Source organism: Protomyctophum parallelum, assembly GCF_964188405.1.
Source record: "Protomyctophum parallelum genome assembly, chromosome: 11".
Taxonomy (NCBI): Eukaryota; Metazoa; Chordata; class Actinopteri; order Myctophiformes; family Myctophidae; genus Protomyctophum; species Protomyctophum parallelum.
Window position 1 is genome coordinate 18414497 of NC_139707.1, and position 15171 is coordinate 18429667.

The 15171-nt window shown below is 42.4% G+C and overlaps 1 protein-coding gene across 2 annotated transcripts; it reads right to left on the reverse strand.

Moving 5' to 3' along the window:
- Positions 1-289: 289 nt before the first annotated feature.
- Positions 290-14713, reverse strand: ino80da (INO80 complex subunit Da). Of its 2 annotated transcripts, none has more exons than XM_083777423.1 (10): positions 14211-14713; positions 12061-12307; positions 11155-11972; positions 10889-10979; positions 10585-10809; positions 9102-9211; positions 8793-8926; positions 8471-8694; positions 4845-5002; positions 290-4256 (listed from the first exon to the last, which is right to left on the reverse strand). In XM_083777423.1, exons 2-10 carry the CDS (start codon positions 12276-12278, stop codon positions 3235-3237), a joined length of 3000 nt encoding a protein of 999 aa, XP_083633549.1. In that variant the 5' UTR covers positions 12279-12307; positions 14211-14713; the 3' UTR covers positions 290-3234. The 2 variants fall into 2 exon arrangements, with proteins under 2 accessions (XP_083633549.1, XP_083633550.1); XM_083777424.1 differs by lacking the exon at positions 14211-14713 and adding an exon at positions 13623-13719.
- Between the last annotated feature and the right edge of the window lie 458 nt (positions 14714-15171).

Below are 15171 nucleotides of genomic sequence, written 5' to 3' on the forward strand. Positions count from 1 at the left end.
CAAAAAAATACCTTAGACAAATTAAACAAGGACCAATAACAAAGGTGACTAGATTATTAGCTCATCCTATCATCTTTAAAAACAGTAATACAGTACATTCAATGAGTATAGGAATTTTGTCAGCCATCTCTGAATTCAAGCAGTTACATGTGCCTACGAGCCCTGTTAATTTTGATCTATGTGGTTGTTGGGAGAGTAAACGGTGCAGCGACTTATCTCATGCTATGTGAATACAGCAGTAATGCCTCAAGAAACATTCCATCCAACCAGATTTTTTTCTTGGGGGGGGGGGGGGATATTGTCTTTACATCTAATGACAATGATGCATTCACCAAGAATCCCAGCTGTGTAGTTAAATTTATATACTTAATGTGTTGTCTCTTTGGAACCGAGAGAAGGAGCTGGGCCTTCTCACAGCTGGAAGTGGGGTTCTGATGCAGGCTGAATACCGATAATGATGGCAGCTGTTAATGAGTGTCCAAGCAAAAAGGCAAGACAGATATGGGAGGAGGGGGGGCATGGAAAACACCACCAGACTCTGCAAATCTTATGTTGAAATACAAATCTGGATTCGTTTTCTATGCAATGAAAAAAGTTATGGTACAGGTACACAATGCATATATTTGGACCTCATTTAATACCATGAAGAATCAAGCCGGTACTCACAATCTAGGGGAAATGCTGATATGCTCTTGAAACAAAAGGTTGTTGCCACAGTCAAATCCCCAATTTTCAACAGCTGCTGAACTTACAGCAATCAAAAATATGTGTCCATCAGAATGTTAAAATCAAATGACAGCCTACAAATCCAATAGAATTGAATTCATATCGATTAGCAATTAAAACAAGAGACATCCAGATGGTGCACAGGTAAAATCCCCGCCCACCACCATAGACTGGTGTTCAATTACTCCACAGTGCCTCCGGCTTGGCCGGGCAGTGTCCATGTGTGGGAAGCTGGAAGGGGATGGGCAATCTTTGTCACTGCACTAGTAGCAACTCCTCCAGGTTGGTCATGGGGCCTGTTTAGCAGGGAGAAGTGGCTAGCGACTCCATGTGCATTGGAGAAGTGGTTGTGTACACCCTCCCAAGACCAACAAGTAGGGGTTGGCAGTGACAGGGACTATATGTACAAAGGGGGAATTGGCAATGACTAAATTGGGGAGAAAATGGAGAAAAACAAGAGATGCGTTCCACAAAATACAAGTTCCACTGAATACTTTGCAAATAACAATTTCAATCCATTTCTACTCAATAATTCACCAATGAACCCCAATGTAGAGATTGCTAATATATATACTTAATACTCAACAATATCTGAGAATCTGTCAAATTCTAATAACATATCAAAACGTATGGTTCTACTGTCGTTTGAGTAATTATGGAGTTGTCAGTGAGGTTAGGCAGAAACTGCTTTTTTTTTTTAAACAGCCAACATAGGAATCCAGGTAACAGTGCATCATTGACCTTAAAATACAACTGATAATGTATCTGTAGAGAAAAGCAGACAGTGCTATACCTCAAAAAGTTAATACCATGGTGTCACACTATCACAGACAGCTGACAGAGGGCAAAATCATGTATATACCAAGTCACCGTATCCAGAAAACACCACTAAACGTTCGCTCATTCAGTGGGTAGGATGGCCATAATTTCACAAGGTGGCTTTCATTCTGCAATTGGCCTCCCGATAGTGATAACCCGCTTTGTGACCTGGTACACGGAGACGAGACAAGAGAGCAACCGCTGAGTGAACAACAGATCACCTGGATTTGGCCACTGTTGAAAACCCAGTAACCTACTCGGATAACCTTGAGAAGTTGTTCGGCCATGTCAGTGGTCTGTTGCAAGTTCGTCATAAAAGAAAACGAAAATAGCCAAGATTATTAAATGAGCATATCGTTGCTGTCCGGGAAAAAAACACCTAACTCCATTTTTTTTTTCATAAATCAATGCTATTGAACACAAAGGGTGTTCAATAGCATTGGTTATAAAAAAAATATTGATCCAATGTAAAGTATTAAAAGGTGCTCCAGCAAAAACCTCCCAACTCCATTGGATCCTCCTCAAACTATCTGCCAAACCAGCTACCTCCACCCATTTAGCAATCTTAGTTTTTTTCATGAATCAGTACTATTGAACACCCTTTATGTCTGCGTGTTGGTTAAAAAACAATTTTGAACCAATGAAAAGTATTAAAAAGCGCTTTCAACAAAACCCTCCTTACTCTTACACTTGAGCAAAATGAACATTTTGGAGTTAGGTGGTTTCCTCAAGCAGCAGAAATATGTTTTATGACACGGTTAAGACAGGCCCAAACATATTCCTGGTCCACATCAGTCTGGATTACATAGTGAGCTACATTTAAGTGGAGACCAATACAATACCTTACGATACAAGAGTATGTCCATGTGTTTATTGCTTTTGAGTAGCCCGGTTTACGTTCCAGTTCCTACTATGCCACCCATGTGGAGAACCACAACCAATGGTGAGGTCAGAGTTCTTGCGTCTGAGCAAACCAATAAAAGAGCATATATATATATACAATATAAAAACAGATGTTTAAAAGCAGTTTGGTAACTTCTCCATTTCTATTAAATAAGAGTGGATCTCATGATTCCATTTCATGATAACAAAATAAATTTAAACATGATGGGTCACAAGTTCTCACAACCTGTACCCTCTTGTCTTTCATAGGGTGATTGAAGCAGTGTATGACACATTTGGAAGAAAGAAAAAAAAAAGAACCTTAATGATCGTATGAGCAAGGAAGGATATAGTGGATCAATAGACAAAATGTAACTGGCCAATCAAATAAAACGGACCATGATTGAGGCTTCCGTCAATAAATTCTTGAGCACTGATTTTGTCATCATGATGGGAATAATCTCGCCTAAGGTCCTTCCAACAATGGTAATCAGTTCAATCTACTATCTCCACCACCATGTCTGCCTAACCATCACCCCCTACTGGTGAAACCACAGGACAGCGCAAACTGGTGGACTCACACAGACTCAAACTTCCTTCAGGGAGACCAACTCGCTACACAAAATAAAACTATTAAAATAGCAAGGAAACTATGAGGTTGTGCAACATTAGATCAAAAATAGTGCACCATTACCACATTGCACACATGTAGCAGATGAAGAAAGGTGGGTCTGTCAGAAGCCACATGACTGTATGCTAAGTGAATATGAGTCCACTGAGTAACCTGCAGCCTATATACCTCTGCTCTCAGTTACTTTGCGGGAAGGGGGGTATGGCGCTGTTGGCACTTGCAGCAGTGGCACTCGCTATTGAGAACCCAGTGGGAGGCGCTGTAGAGCTGTGACTGGGCTGCACATCTTTCGGGATGCCGCTGTGGGAGGCCAACTGATGGCCGAAGGCCGCGCTGAACTGAGGGAGCTGCTGCTTGGGCTGCGCCGAGGTCAGAAGGTCATGTGAAGAAGAGGAGGGCGAGGGGGCAGGTGGTGTAGTCAAGCCCGTCAGGCCACTCTGGGGCATCGCTGAGAGGGCAGCCATGGGCTGAAGGGTTACTGAGTGTGTGGAGGAAGGGGGAGTGGACAGGGAGGTCGTTATGAGGTGACTCTCTGGTCCTATGAGGTTGCCAAACTGTGTGGGATCAGTGAGGGGGAGAGGGAGGTTGTTCCATGAGGAGCGCGGTGGTCCCGGCACCCCACTAAGAGGGACTTCCAGCAGGAGAGGCGTGTCTGTCTGAAAGGAGCTAGCATGCGGGGACGATATGTGGTCACTGTATGGGGATGGCACATGTTCACTACTGTAGTGGCTGCCTTGTGGAGATGATGTGGGCACGTCTGACTTGGCCAGGGCGTGGGGGGTGTGTGTCCTGGAAAATGTTGTCTCTGTCATGGGGCTCTGTGTGAGCATGGTGGTGGAGGGAGCAACCGTAGAGGAAGTGGCCAGGCTGGGCCCGGAAGCTCGGGCCTGATTAGAGGGCTGAGTTGGGGGCGAATGGGGGAAATGATGACCGCCAGCCGAATGCAGAAGGTTGTCCTCCAGCTCTAAGCTGGTAAAGTTCTCTGTGGGGATGCGGCCGTTCAGCAGGTCACCCATGCCCCCGGGCTGAACCGTCCCGGGAAACACAGCCATGGTTCGGTGGTCCACACCTTCAGACGAGGCCAAGTCCCCCATGGATGTCAAGCACACCAAGGAGTCTGGATAAGAACCCATGGCCTGCAGCGCACGCACCAGCTCTTCAGCTTCTTCTGTAGTAGGCAGCAGGTCCCCATTCTTACCTACACATGCACAAATATAGAGTACAATATAAACTGAATGAAATTGCAACCTTATGTACCAATGTTCTAAATACTCTTGCAACATTCAGTACAACAGGCAGTGTGTTCTACTAGTCCGTTGTGTTTTTGCGTGGTGCCAACTGCTCCCACTTGTGGCTGTGTGTGTGTGTGTGTGTGTGTGTGTGTGTGTGTGTATGTACTGTATGTCTGACCACCCCCCTTGACGTCATGTGGCATTCAAGTCAATGGCAAAATAAATGTGTGCTGTGTATGTTTGGCGTTGTTGCAGACATGACAAGTGGCTGACAAGTGACTTTATGCATCGAGTGTTTCGGGAGGCTTCAACAAGCACTTATTTTAACTTATTTTACTTATCAATTTCATGTTATCGATAAATTGAGTGGTCCGTGAAACTGCGATTTTTATATTATTTGTGTGAATACTGCAGACTCAGCAACAGTCAAGTCTGGTATGTGTGAACGTATTCCGCCAATATATTTCTGATCCTAATCCAATTGCTAGACATAATGGCCTTAATAAGTCCACAGGTGAAAACTATAAAGACTATAAAAGTGTAATGGTTGGCACCTTCAAACAAGTCAAAGTCCTGCAGATCATCTGGAAGCCTTGGTAACACATCAGAGAAGTCCTCCTGGTTCAGCTCGAGGTCATTTGGAATGTCTGCCATGTCATTGGTGATGTCATCAGGAAGCTCATCTGTGCTCAAGTCAGGGGTTGAAGGGCTCCTGGTTGGCAGGGAATTAAGTTGAAATTAAAAATGAGCACTCAACCTGTTAATATGTCAACTCATAATGGCTCATAATGAAATAAAAAGCTCATAACGTAATAAACTGATAATGTAATAAATCACGAGCTAAATGTAATAATGAGTTACATAAAGAACCTATGTAGCCGCTCATAATGTAATACAGTATTACTCTATAGTTGAGAAAAGTATTACATTCATCGTAATAATCAGTATCATGGTCAGTATGCTCTAGTCCAGACCATAGTTCTGAACTGATACCGACCTAGCCGCAATTTTCAACTCTAGATTTTTTTATAATGGGATGAATCTAGAGTTACAATACCCTCCATTGACTCCCTACTCATCCAATTTGCATTTGCGATCTGCTTGTATTAAACAACGTTAAACTCACCATCATTGTAGCTCTACACCAAGCTTGAATTATCCTCTTTCAATCTGCCAAGCTTTTTTTTCATAAAAATCCACCGTAGACATGTTATGAGCTACTTTCCGTCAAGAAATTCTGTGTAAGTGATTATTTTTCAAAGTGCTGGAGTTTGGAAGCACTCGTCGTATGTCACTGAACGGCCCAGTGTACCACCTGTTTCGAATTTGCACATAATGCAGGAGGCAGCAGCGCAACCTCTTAAAAAAAAGAAGTGCTTCCAAACTGCAACACAATTTCTTGACAGAAAGTAGCTCATAACCTGTCTACGGTGGATTTTTATGAAGAAAAAAAGCTCAGCTGATTGAAAAGAGGATCATTCAAGCTTGGCCTAGAACTGCAATGATGGTGAGTTTAACATTGTTTAATACAAGCAGATCGCAAACGCATTGGATGAGTAGGGAGTCAATGGAGGGTATTGCAACTCTAGATTCATCCCATTATAAAAAGATCTAGAGTTGCAAATTGCGGCTAATACCGACCATGATAATGATACTAATTGTTGCCGTTATTAGATTATGAGTTGCTACATAAGGTTCTTAATGTCACACATTACTACATCATGCAAATACATTTAATATATTACAAAGCATAGACCACATTTCTAAGTTACCAAAAGGTATAGGCTCCTTTTTTGGCCTATCCTTTTACAGAAAAGAAAAAAGGAGAAAAACTGTCAAAAGAGAAACAAAAAACAAGAAAGACGACACTTTACATACGATATAACAAATACATTATTTGTGCAGTTCCTTTAAGCTTTTTTGTAGTTATGTTTCATTCCTTACTGACTGCCAGTAGGCAGTAAACAATAGTGAATATGCCCTCTTGCGCTCCGCGCAGGTCGAGTCTTAATATAAACAAAGTCATGTGACGTGTAGGCTGCCCGTGCGTCCCGGTAGGCTATATAAGCACGTGACAGCCCACACCCGGCCTCTTTGAACTTCTCGCTACCTGACGTGAGTATCGTAGGTATGTTTAGCTCCTAGAATCTGTACATCAGTTCTGTATTGCAAGTCCAAAGAGTTGTTAAGACACTATATGTGACCAGTGCCAGTGGTTTAATATACAAGGGGGCCATGGTCATTTTTCAGTTCTTTACATATTATGAAACTGCACACTGTAACCTTTCATATGATGTATTGCTCATTGAAATTGGGGGGGAAATTAAGAAGATATGACCATTTGAAACTTGTTGAACTGGAAACCCCAAAGTACAGAATTTGCCCTTCTAATATTTCAGCAGTGATCTGTGACTTTAGGGGGCGCTGTTTTCCGTTCATTCCTCCATTATTCAACCAGCAGTGTTGACATGTCTGCTTATTATAATTAGTTGGCCTTGTTTCTAAAGAAGAATAATGCATAGGCCTACTGTACCAATTTTATAATAATTTATAACCCGTTACTAAAAATAAAGTGTAGTTGATTATTTGGACTTGTTTTTAAAGTGTAGTTGATTATGGAGAGTTGGTAACCAAGTGGACCCTTATTAGATCAGGCCTATGTAAATGTTCCAGATGAGTAGCCTACAAATAAAATAGCTATATTAGCCTGTTATTATTATTTGTCTGCAGAAAATAATGTATGCCAGGGTCCAGGGACAAGATTTGAATTGTTGTAGATCGGCTATTTTCGCTTGTTTTCATATACCGGGTTGCTTATTTCTCAGAACCTGGCAACCCTGCGATAGCTTTTTAGCTACGTTTAGCATTATATTGATATCAATCCTGTAGCTAGAACAAGTACATATCGCGCTATATTACATATCGATGTGATCTGCGTTATTATGACCTTAATTTTCATGGCAGGTACATTCCAAAGTAACTAATAATAGCCACGTTATGGTGACATAATGTTACAATGTTTACAATGTTTACATTGTCTTCTTCTTCTGCTATTGGAAACAGGAAGCATGTTCCATTGTTCTGATTCACCAGTGCCCCCATCTGGAACATTAGCTTTAGGCGGACCGAATATAAACACACTTTTTACAAAATACGATGGTTAATACTTCTTTCTCTGCTATTTCTGTTAGCCAGTTAGTAAAAGACTAGTATTATCTTCAAAAACGATTGTGTACAAAAAAGCGGATTTTAGCGGAATTTGCATACTTTGAAAGGAAAGCTGATTTTCTGATTAGCATTGGTTAGCATTGCTTAACCCAATTGTTAAAACATTAGACATAGTGACTTGTTTAAGAAATTGCAACGACTTAATGACATTAAAATGACTTTCTGATGGAATAAAAACATTCTTTAACATTCCAACTGTGTTAATGTGGCTAAAAACGAAAACCACCAAAAAAAGAAATTAATTGTATTTTCATCTATAACTGTATATCAACTGTGCCGACTTGTGGTTGAAATCACTGGCACTGGTCACATATGTGTCGTGGTGTTGACATCCTGCGGCGGCGTCTTAGACAGCCCCTTGCACGTTCTCGAGGTTCTATCGAATTGATTCAGGGCGAGAAGATTCTTAAGAGGCCGGGTGTGGGCTGTCACGTGCTTATATAGCCTACCGGGACGCACGGGCAGCCTACACGTTGTTTATATTAAGACTCGACCTGCGCGGAGCGCGAGAGGGCATATTCACTATTGTTTACTGCCTACTGGCAGTCATCCAGGAATTCACATAACCATAGTTACATTCGTAACTTGCGTTATTTATCATCTTGCTTTTAAGTAATCTTTCAATTTTAAAGTCCACTATTCTCTGAATGTGAGATTTTTTTGCACTCATGATTATTACATTATGAGCCAATATTACATTTTTAGTTGTTACAATGTATCAACCACAGAACCTCATTGTTAAAGTAAGTTTCATACATTGACGACTGTCAAGCTTTTCTCTACTATCCGTCTTGCCTGTCTGCCAGATGCGGTCAGCATTTGCGAAGGCAGCACTCACTGCTAAATGGAATCCTTCTCACGTCACGTTGTACATTTTCAGATCTATATACTGTACAGGCTTGGTGGGGTGTTTGGGATAGGCAGACTGCTGGACATACAGGTAGGTACAAACCTGATGCTGGCCTGTGAAGGCATGGCTAGGCTGGTGGAAGGCATCCCCAGGTTTCCCTGGGGCAATGCAGGAGGGATGGGCTTCTGGGGTCTCCGCGGCCCTCTTCTCCTCTTCTTCTTGTGTTTTTTGGTGAGTGCCGGAGGTTTGGTCTTTTTACGTGGCTTACGCTGCTGCTGTTGCTGGTGCTGCACTCTTCTATTACCGTCCCCGCGCAGGAAGTTGTCCTGTGAGGAACATGTGAACAAATATTTGAGTTACGAAGAGAGAAAAAAAGAAAGAATGAACAAAACCTTTTGTGAAATGAACAGCGCAGCGCGTTTACCATCTTTTTGGCATGCTCTTCGCAGAGTGGCGTCTGGTGTGTGATGTCAAACACAGGGATAGAACACTGCTGACCATCGGCAAATTTGGCTGTGCAACTGGAGAAAAGCTGTTGAGAGCGATTCAACAGGATGTCTGTTCAGAATTGTAAAGGAAATACTACCACACTGAGAGCGACGATCATCACGTCTCTTCTCAAAAAGAGATAACACTGTAGTGTGGTCTAGAAGATCACTATGTAGATCTCACACAGATGTATCGTAAATGAGTAACTGCAATGTGCGGGTAGTGGAAGCTGAGCAAAGGATACGCTGAAAGCAGTGTCGGGTGAAGGGCAGAGCCGTGTTGCTGCAGGTCTGGCCCTTGGTGCTGCCAGTGCAGATCCCCGTCTCTGCGTTCTGCTGCCCTGTTGGAATCACACTAAAGAGAGAGATAGACTGTAGCTGAGCAAACGGCACTAAAGAGAGAGACAGACTGTAGCTGAGCAAACGGCACTAAAGAGAGAGACAGACTGTAGCTGAGCAAACGGCAACCAGAGCACCAGTCAATCTGAAAGGAAATTCATACTGTTGCACAATGAAAATGATGCATTTTCAACAAAACGAGCTTGAGAATTTGTCATTTTTGTCAGCCCAACACTGCAGACGAGCATCTGCCTTGTGAGTATAAAACAGCCTTGAGCCTTGCATCAGTACTGTATGGATGTCAGTACATTTTGTACGTTACAACAGAGAGGAGCGTTGCTTAACTATAGCGTTGTCATCTACACACTGCGGCCCTCATTTATCAAGCTTGCCCAGACCGAAAAACTGTTTTCATTTATCTTTCAACATTTATCAATGTATTGTCACTTTGACTTGAGGGTACGATCTCACATCAGGTCTCCAGGCAAAATATCAAAAAAATTACAGCGACGCAAATAGAGACGGCGCGCGTGCACGATAGCGCACGATCACGCGGATTTCGGCAGTTTTTTGGTAAATTACATCCAACATTAGGGATATTAGCGAAAAATTACAAATTTTTGCTCCGTTGAACCCTAGATAACTGACATTTATTGACATTCCGTTAATTCCGTGAACGGGAGGTTTGTATTTTTAGCAATAATCCGTTAATTGTAGCCCAGGTGTTAAGACCTACAGCATAAGCGCTTGCGGAGGGGGGGGGGGGGGGGGGGGGGTTCATTTTGCAAACAGCAATGTAAACATCTCCAGGGCATATCAGTGCTGGGTGAAATTGATATTCAAAACACATTCCAATCAGTTAAGTTAATTATGGTGTGATTTGTGTAGTTGGACAAAGATTACTCCCACTTAATAGGCTGTATGAAAGTCCCACTCGCAAGCAAGCAATGTAGGAGTGCATGTTCCACACAGTGCCAAACATACAGTATGCAGAGACAGGCCGCGGTGGAATGTCAGGCTTCACTAGGATCAAGGGGGTCTCAACTGTCTGTACATGAGTGCTATACCAGGTGAAGTGTCAGACATCTGGCCTGTGTGGTTGTTGTGCACAATATTGCTTTAATATTATTGCATTAACAAGGTGCAATTGGATGTTCGGAAGGAGCAGTCCAAGCAGTGGATATCACAGAGTCCCAAGTCGGACTGGATGACAGAGGGACAGGAATTTCATCACTTCTGAAATTATGTCTGGCAAGTAGGCTTAACAGACTGCAGACTACGCTGGTTTCTACATTCCAGTGATAAATGAGGGCCTGTGACTCCATTCATGCATCACCTTTTTCTGATTGCACGCTTGAACGCTTTTAAACTGGTTATTATTCAGAATACCTTGAGGCCGTCTGAGAGACACAGCGTAGCTCCTGGATCAACTGCCCAGCACAGTCAGGGTCTTTACTGGCAGCATGTAGCAGGGCTTTGCGGAAGGCATAGCGGTATCTCTTCTGGCGCATGCTTGCCCTCTCCTGTCTGCACATGTGCTTGTATTTCTCTCGGAGGTACGAGCAAAGCCTGAGCAACCGCGTTCTCCGAGACGAATCACCTTCCTCTTCCAACCTATTAATTAATAGCAGTCATTACATGTACTATAACATTGAAAATGCATGCTGTAGTGTGAGTATTGAGTCACACTAACCCATACTGCTGTCTCCAAGAGCTCTGAAAAGGTAGCTCTCTCTCCACTTCCTCTTCATCGTCTTCAGCGCTGTCCTCAGACCAGTCCAGTCCTGGAAGAGAGCTTGTTAGAGCAGCCCATCTATCTCAGCAGCTTCCTACTACAACGGCTACATCGAAAGAACCTTACTCAGTCAGTCCTTCAAGAGACTTGCAAATCAGTACGAATAAATACAAACAATTTATGAATAGTATTTAATTGTTGGTAAATGTGGGCAGAGGAGGCACCTAGATTTGGGAAGAGGTCTCCATGATCCTGATGTCTCTTGGCGCAGAGCTGAACCAGATGCTGCAACCTGGCGAGGGAGGCAGCTGGCGGTGAGAAGGCAGCTGGCCGCATGACCACCACATGCCGCTGAGTACTACTAGCACTGTCCCTGCAGCTAGAGGGCAAGTGAGTGGCAGTGACATAGGGCTTTCTGCTGAGCGATGGTCCGGGGGGCTGTGCTAGACTTGGCACTGCACTGGTGGGCAGCCCTGGAGGCAGAAAGGTAGGTGTCTGAGGTGGTGCTGCATTGCATAATAAGCCCTGCTGTTGTCCAGTGAGGACATAAGAGGGCACGTTGGAGTGCTGGGGGGTCTGGAGAAGTCCTGACTGCTGACGGGAGAGGTGCGTGTTGAGTGGTGAGGCGGGGTGGTGATGGACTCGGGGAACAGGAGAGGGGCTAAAGTGCTCTGGAGGTGGTTGGAAGAGGTCAGTGTCATGGTGGAGTTTCTGGTTGAGTGTCAGACGACCCTGCAGTTTCTTCTTCACGGCGATGCCCTTCCGAGGAGTACCTGCCTCCTCCCCGTCTGTGTCATCCTCATAAAAGGCAAAAGGGTCCAGGAGTTCCCCATCTTGAAGGGGTAACAGGCGTGTACAAGGGGGAGAGGGCGGAAGCTCATCCAGACCGTTGGGTGCTTTCAGAGCCAGAGAGGGTACAGTTATGTTAAGTGCCACTGACTCTAGGTGAGGTCGTGAACGCATTTCCTCCAAAGCATCATGCTTCTTTTTTCTCTCCTTCTTGGGGATAAAGCCCAGAACTTGTAGGTGACTGTTACAGTATCTGTGGGGGGAGGGGGAACATACTTTTTAACATACTCATATTACAATTGTGAACAGAAAAGCTCATAGAGATACAGACAAACACTCACCTGCGGTCCTCAGACTTGGGGATGGGATTGGTACATCGCTGGCTATTGTACTTGGCGACATATTCACATTGCTTGAAGGGGGCAGTCTTATCCTCCAGAACATGTCGGATACAGAAAGCATAGCCATTTAGTCTGCGCTGTTTGCAGAGCTTAGGGCTATATGAGCACAATGGCTTATTGTCCACCTCCGAGAAGTGTATGTGTTTGCCTTCATACATCACGTGACTCTTGTCCTTGAGAACATCAGCTGATGGGATAAAGGTTGGGAAAACTGAGAATTACACAAAAACTTGTCATACAGGAGATGACCCTTCCTGCACCTACAATCAACACAACATGCAGAGAGTAATGCTAACTCCCCTCTACAATAGAAATCCATTCATCTAAATACTTAACAATACTGGGATTGAGACAGAATGAACATGCAATAATCATTATAATTCTGGGTCATAAATCACTCAAGATAGTCAAAATGTGTTACTAATGTGAATTTGTTTGATTTTACGTGTGTGAAAAAACAAATTTGCTTGTGCATTGCAAAAAAAAAAAAAACATAACTATAATTTGTCACAGTCAGTAAACTCATTGAGAAGTCTATGGACAATTGAATGATAACTGTTCTAGTATGCACTAATTGAATGCCGGTCTTAGCAGGCTAAATACGTCAAAAGTTGGTCTTTGTAAACTGAACTCTGCCATGAATCATGATTACAAATACAGTATTCCGTTCAGACTATTCACCCATCAGCTGTCACAATCTCAAAAACAGAGATAATAATGTAATGCTTGTATTGGGAATGGGATATACATTATTCAGCAACCATTTAGTTAACTCTATAGAGTATAAACCAATAGATACACACTGATGGTAGTAAAATCACATGACAGATGGTTGCTATAGTGCAGCAGAGAACGTTTTAAGAAGCACAACTATAAGCTGACTATTATAACAATGTTTAATCAAAAGTAAAAAATAGAATAAAATAACTAAAACAACAAAAAGGACATGCCAACTACTCATACCCCAGCTTGATAATGAACTAGTTAGTATTCAAATCAGATGCTACAGAATTAATACCAGAACCAGTTACCAACGAGTAAGGGGTTAGCTGGCTAGTTAGTTTGTCAGTAAATCTGTTGATTTATTTTACTGGTTAGTTGCCATAAGTTAGTGGTTAACACGTGATGAACATGCAAGGAAGTATTAGCTATCCATCACCTGCAACAGCAAAACGGACAGCTTTAGGGGCTGCTTAGAAGTGGCTAGTTTGCTAACATTAACACTGGTACGATTGTATCCTAGACATGATAATTGTGTATTTTTCAACATTTTAACTTTTAAGTGTAGGTTATTTTTTGGAACGCTCGTATACTATAAGGTACATGTAACCAAATAACCCATTAGAGCCTGAACAGCTAGCTAACCGATACTAGCTACCGATGTCAACTTGTTAACATTAATATGACAAGTATAAACAATAGACGCGTAAACATACAATATACCATATTAATATACCAATTACCAGATATGGATATATATATCTAACCTGCTCTGGACTTACAATGCAAATGTAACAATGCGAGCCAGACTGGAACAGGTGACAGAATGTTAACTTCAGAGCTAGCTGCCAAAGCTAAAAACACCAAATTTTGTAGGCGGTAGCTAGCCAGGAAACGGAAACATAAGCAAAAGGCTAGCGTTACAAGTATACTTTCAGTTGAAATGGACTATAAAACCAGTGTATTGGAAAAGTAATACGACCAACTGTATGACTTTATCAAATTCGACCTAATTAAAACATTAAACGTGTTAGCCATACAGTTCTAGACAAAGGGCCTGCAGCGGAGGCTTGAGGCCTGTCTAAAAGAGGCCTTCCAAAAAAAACACCAGTCGATCTCAATTACTAGCAGTTACTACTATTTATTATAGTATTAGGTAGCTGCACGACATACAGCCACCATATAAATCAACGTATCTACACCTGTCGAATACAACGGCAGTATTTACATTGGCCTTCGGCTATTAAAAAAATAAACGTCAACTATAGGCCTCTGGACAGGGGGCTAGAGTAGACAACGCTGCCCACGGTCAACCTCACGAGACAGGCCGTGTGAAAATAGAGTCCCAGGATGTAAACGGCTCGGCTTACCTTCAATTGGTATGAGCTGTGTACGGTATTCACTCCGGATAGACGGCTCAAATGTCTATTAGAATCAGCTAGGTTATTTGTGCATCGATATTCGATATTGTAAGATACTAGCAGTGATCTTCATCGAACCCAGTATATCTTGAAATACAGATGCATGTAAATATAGATTATCCACAGCAAACATTAGCAAGTTGGGGAGGCTGCTGAGGATTTTTTTTGTTAGGTCCACAGCAGACTCCTCACAGCACCACTACAGGCACTGCGGGGACATGACAACAGTCCGCTGAACAACAACAAACTCCTACCATATTGGAAATTCAACTTTGTAAAAAAGCAACAGCACTAGTACAAGTGCAATGTAATCCATTCGTCTCGTGGGCATGATGACATTGTGGTTGAACGACAACACTGTTTCCATTGTGGACATTACGATGATTAGGTAATTGTTGTTGTAGGACAAAACGTCAGCCCAGGGAAATGTTAATCTATGACATCCACCTGGATCACCCGCTATCATCTTCATGAATGAGTTATCAACCCTGACGGACTGTTGCCGACTGATGCTCATTGCTGATGGAACATGTGCCAATCACACAGGAGCTGGAACGCAACAGAACTGTACATAATATTAATGACATGTGATATTCATATTTCACAGAAAATTATATATACATATATATATATATTATATATATATATATATTTCTATTATTTCTGTGAAATTTGAATATCACATTTGCAAAAAGGACACGAGAAAGCTGCCGAATGCGTCCTCATTTTTTATTCATGGATTAACTTATTTAAGATAAAACTTAAATAAGTGAATCCATGAATAAATAAATAAATAAATAGTTGTAGACATAACATATTATAGTTAATTACAGTATTGCTATGCAATGTCTTGACCTGGCTATTCCAAACACCTCAATCATATGAATGTTCCTGAGTATCCTCAGGAGGA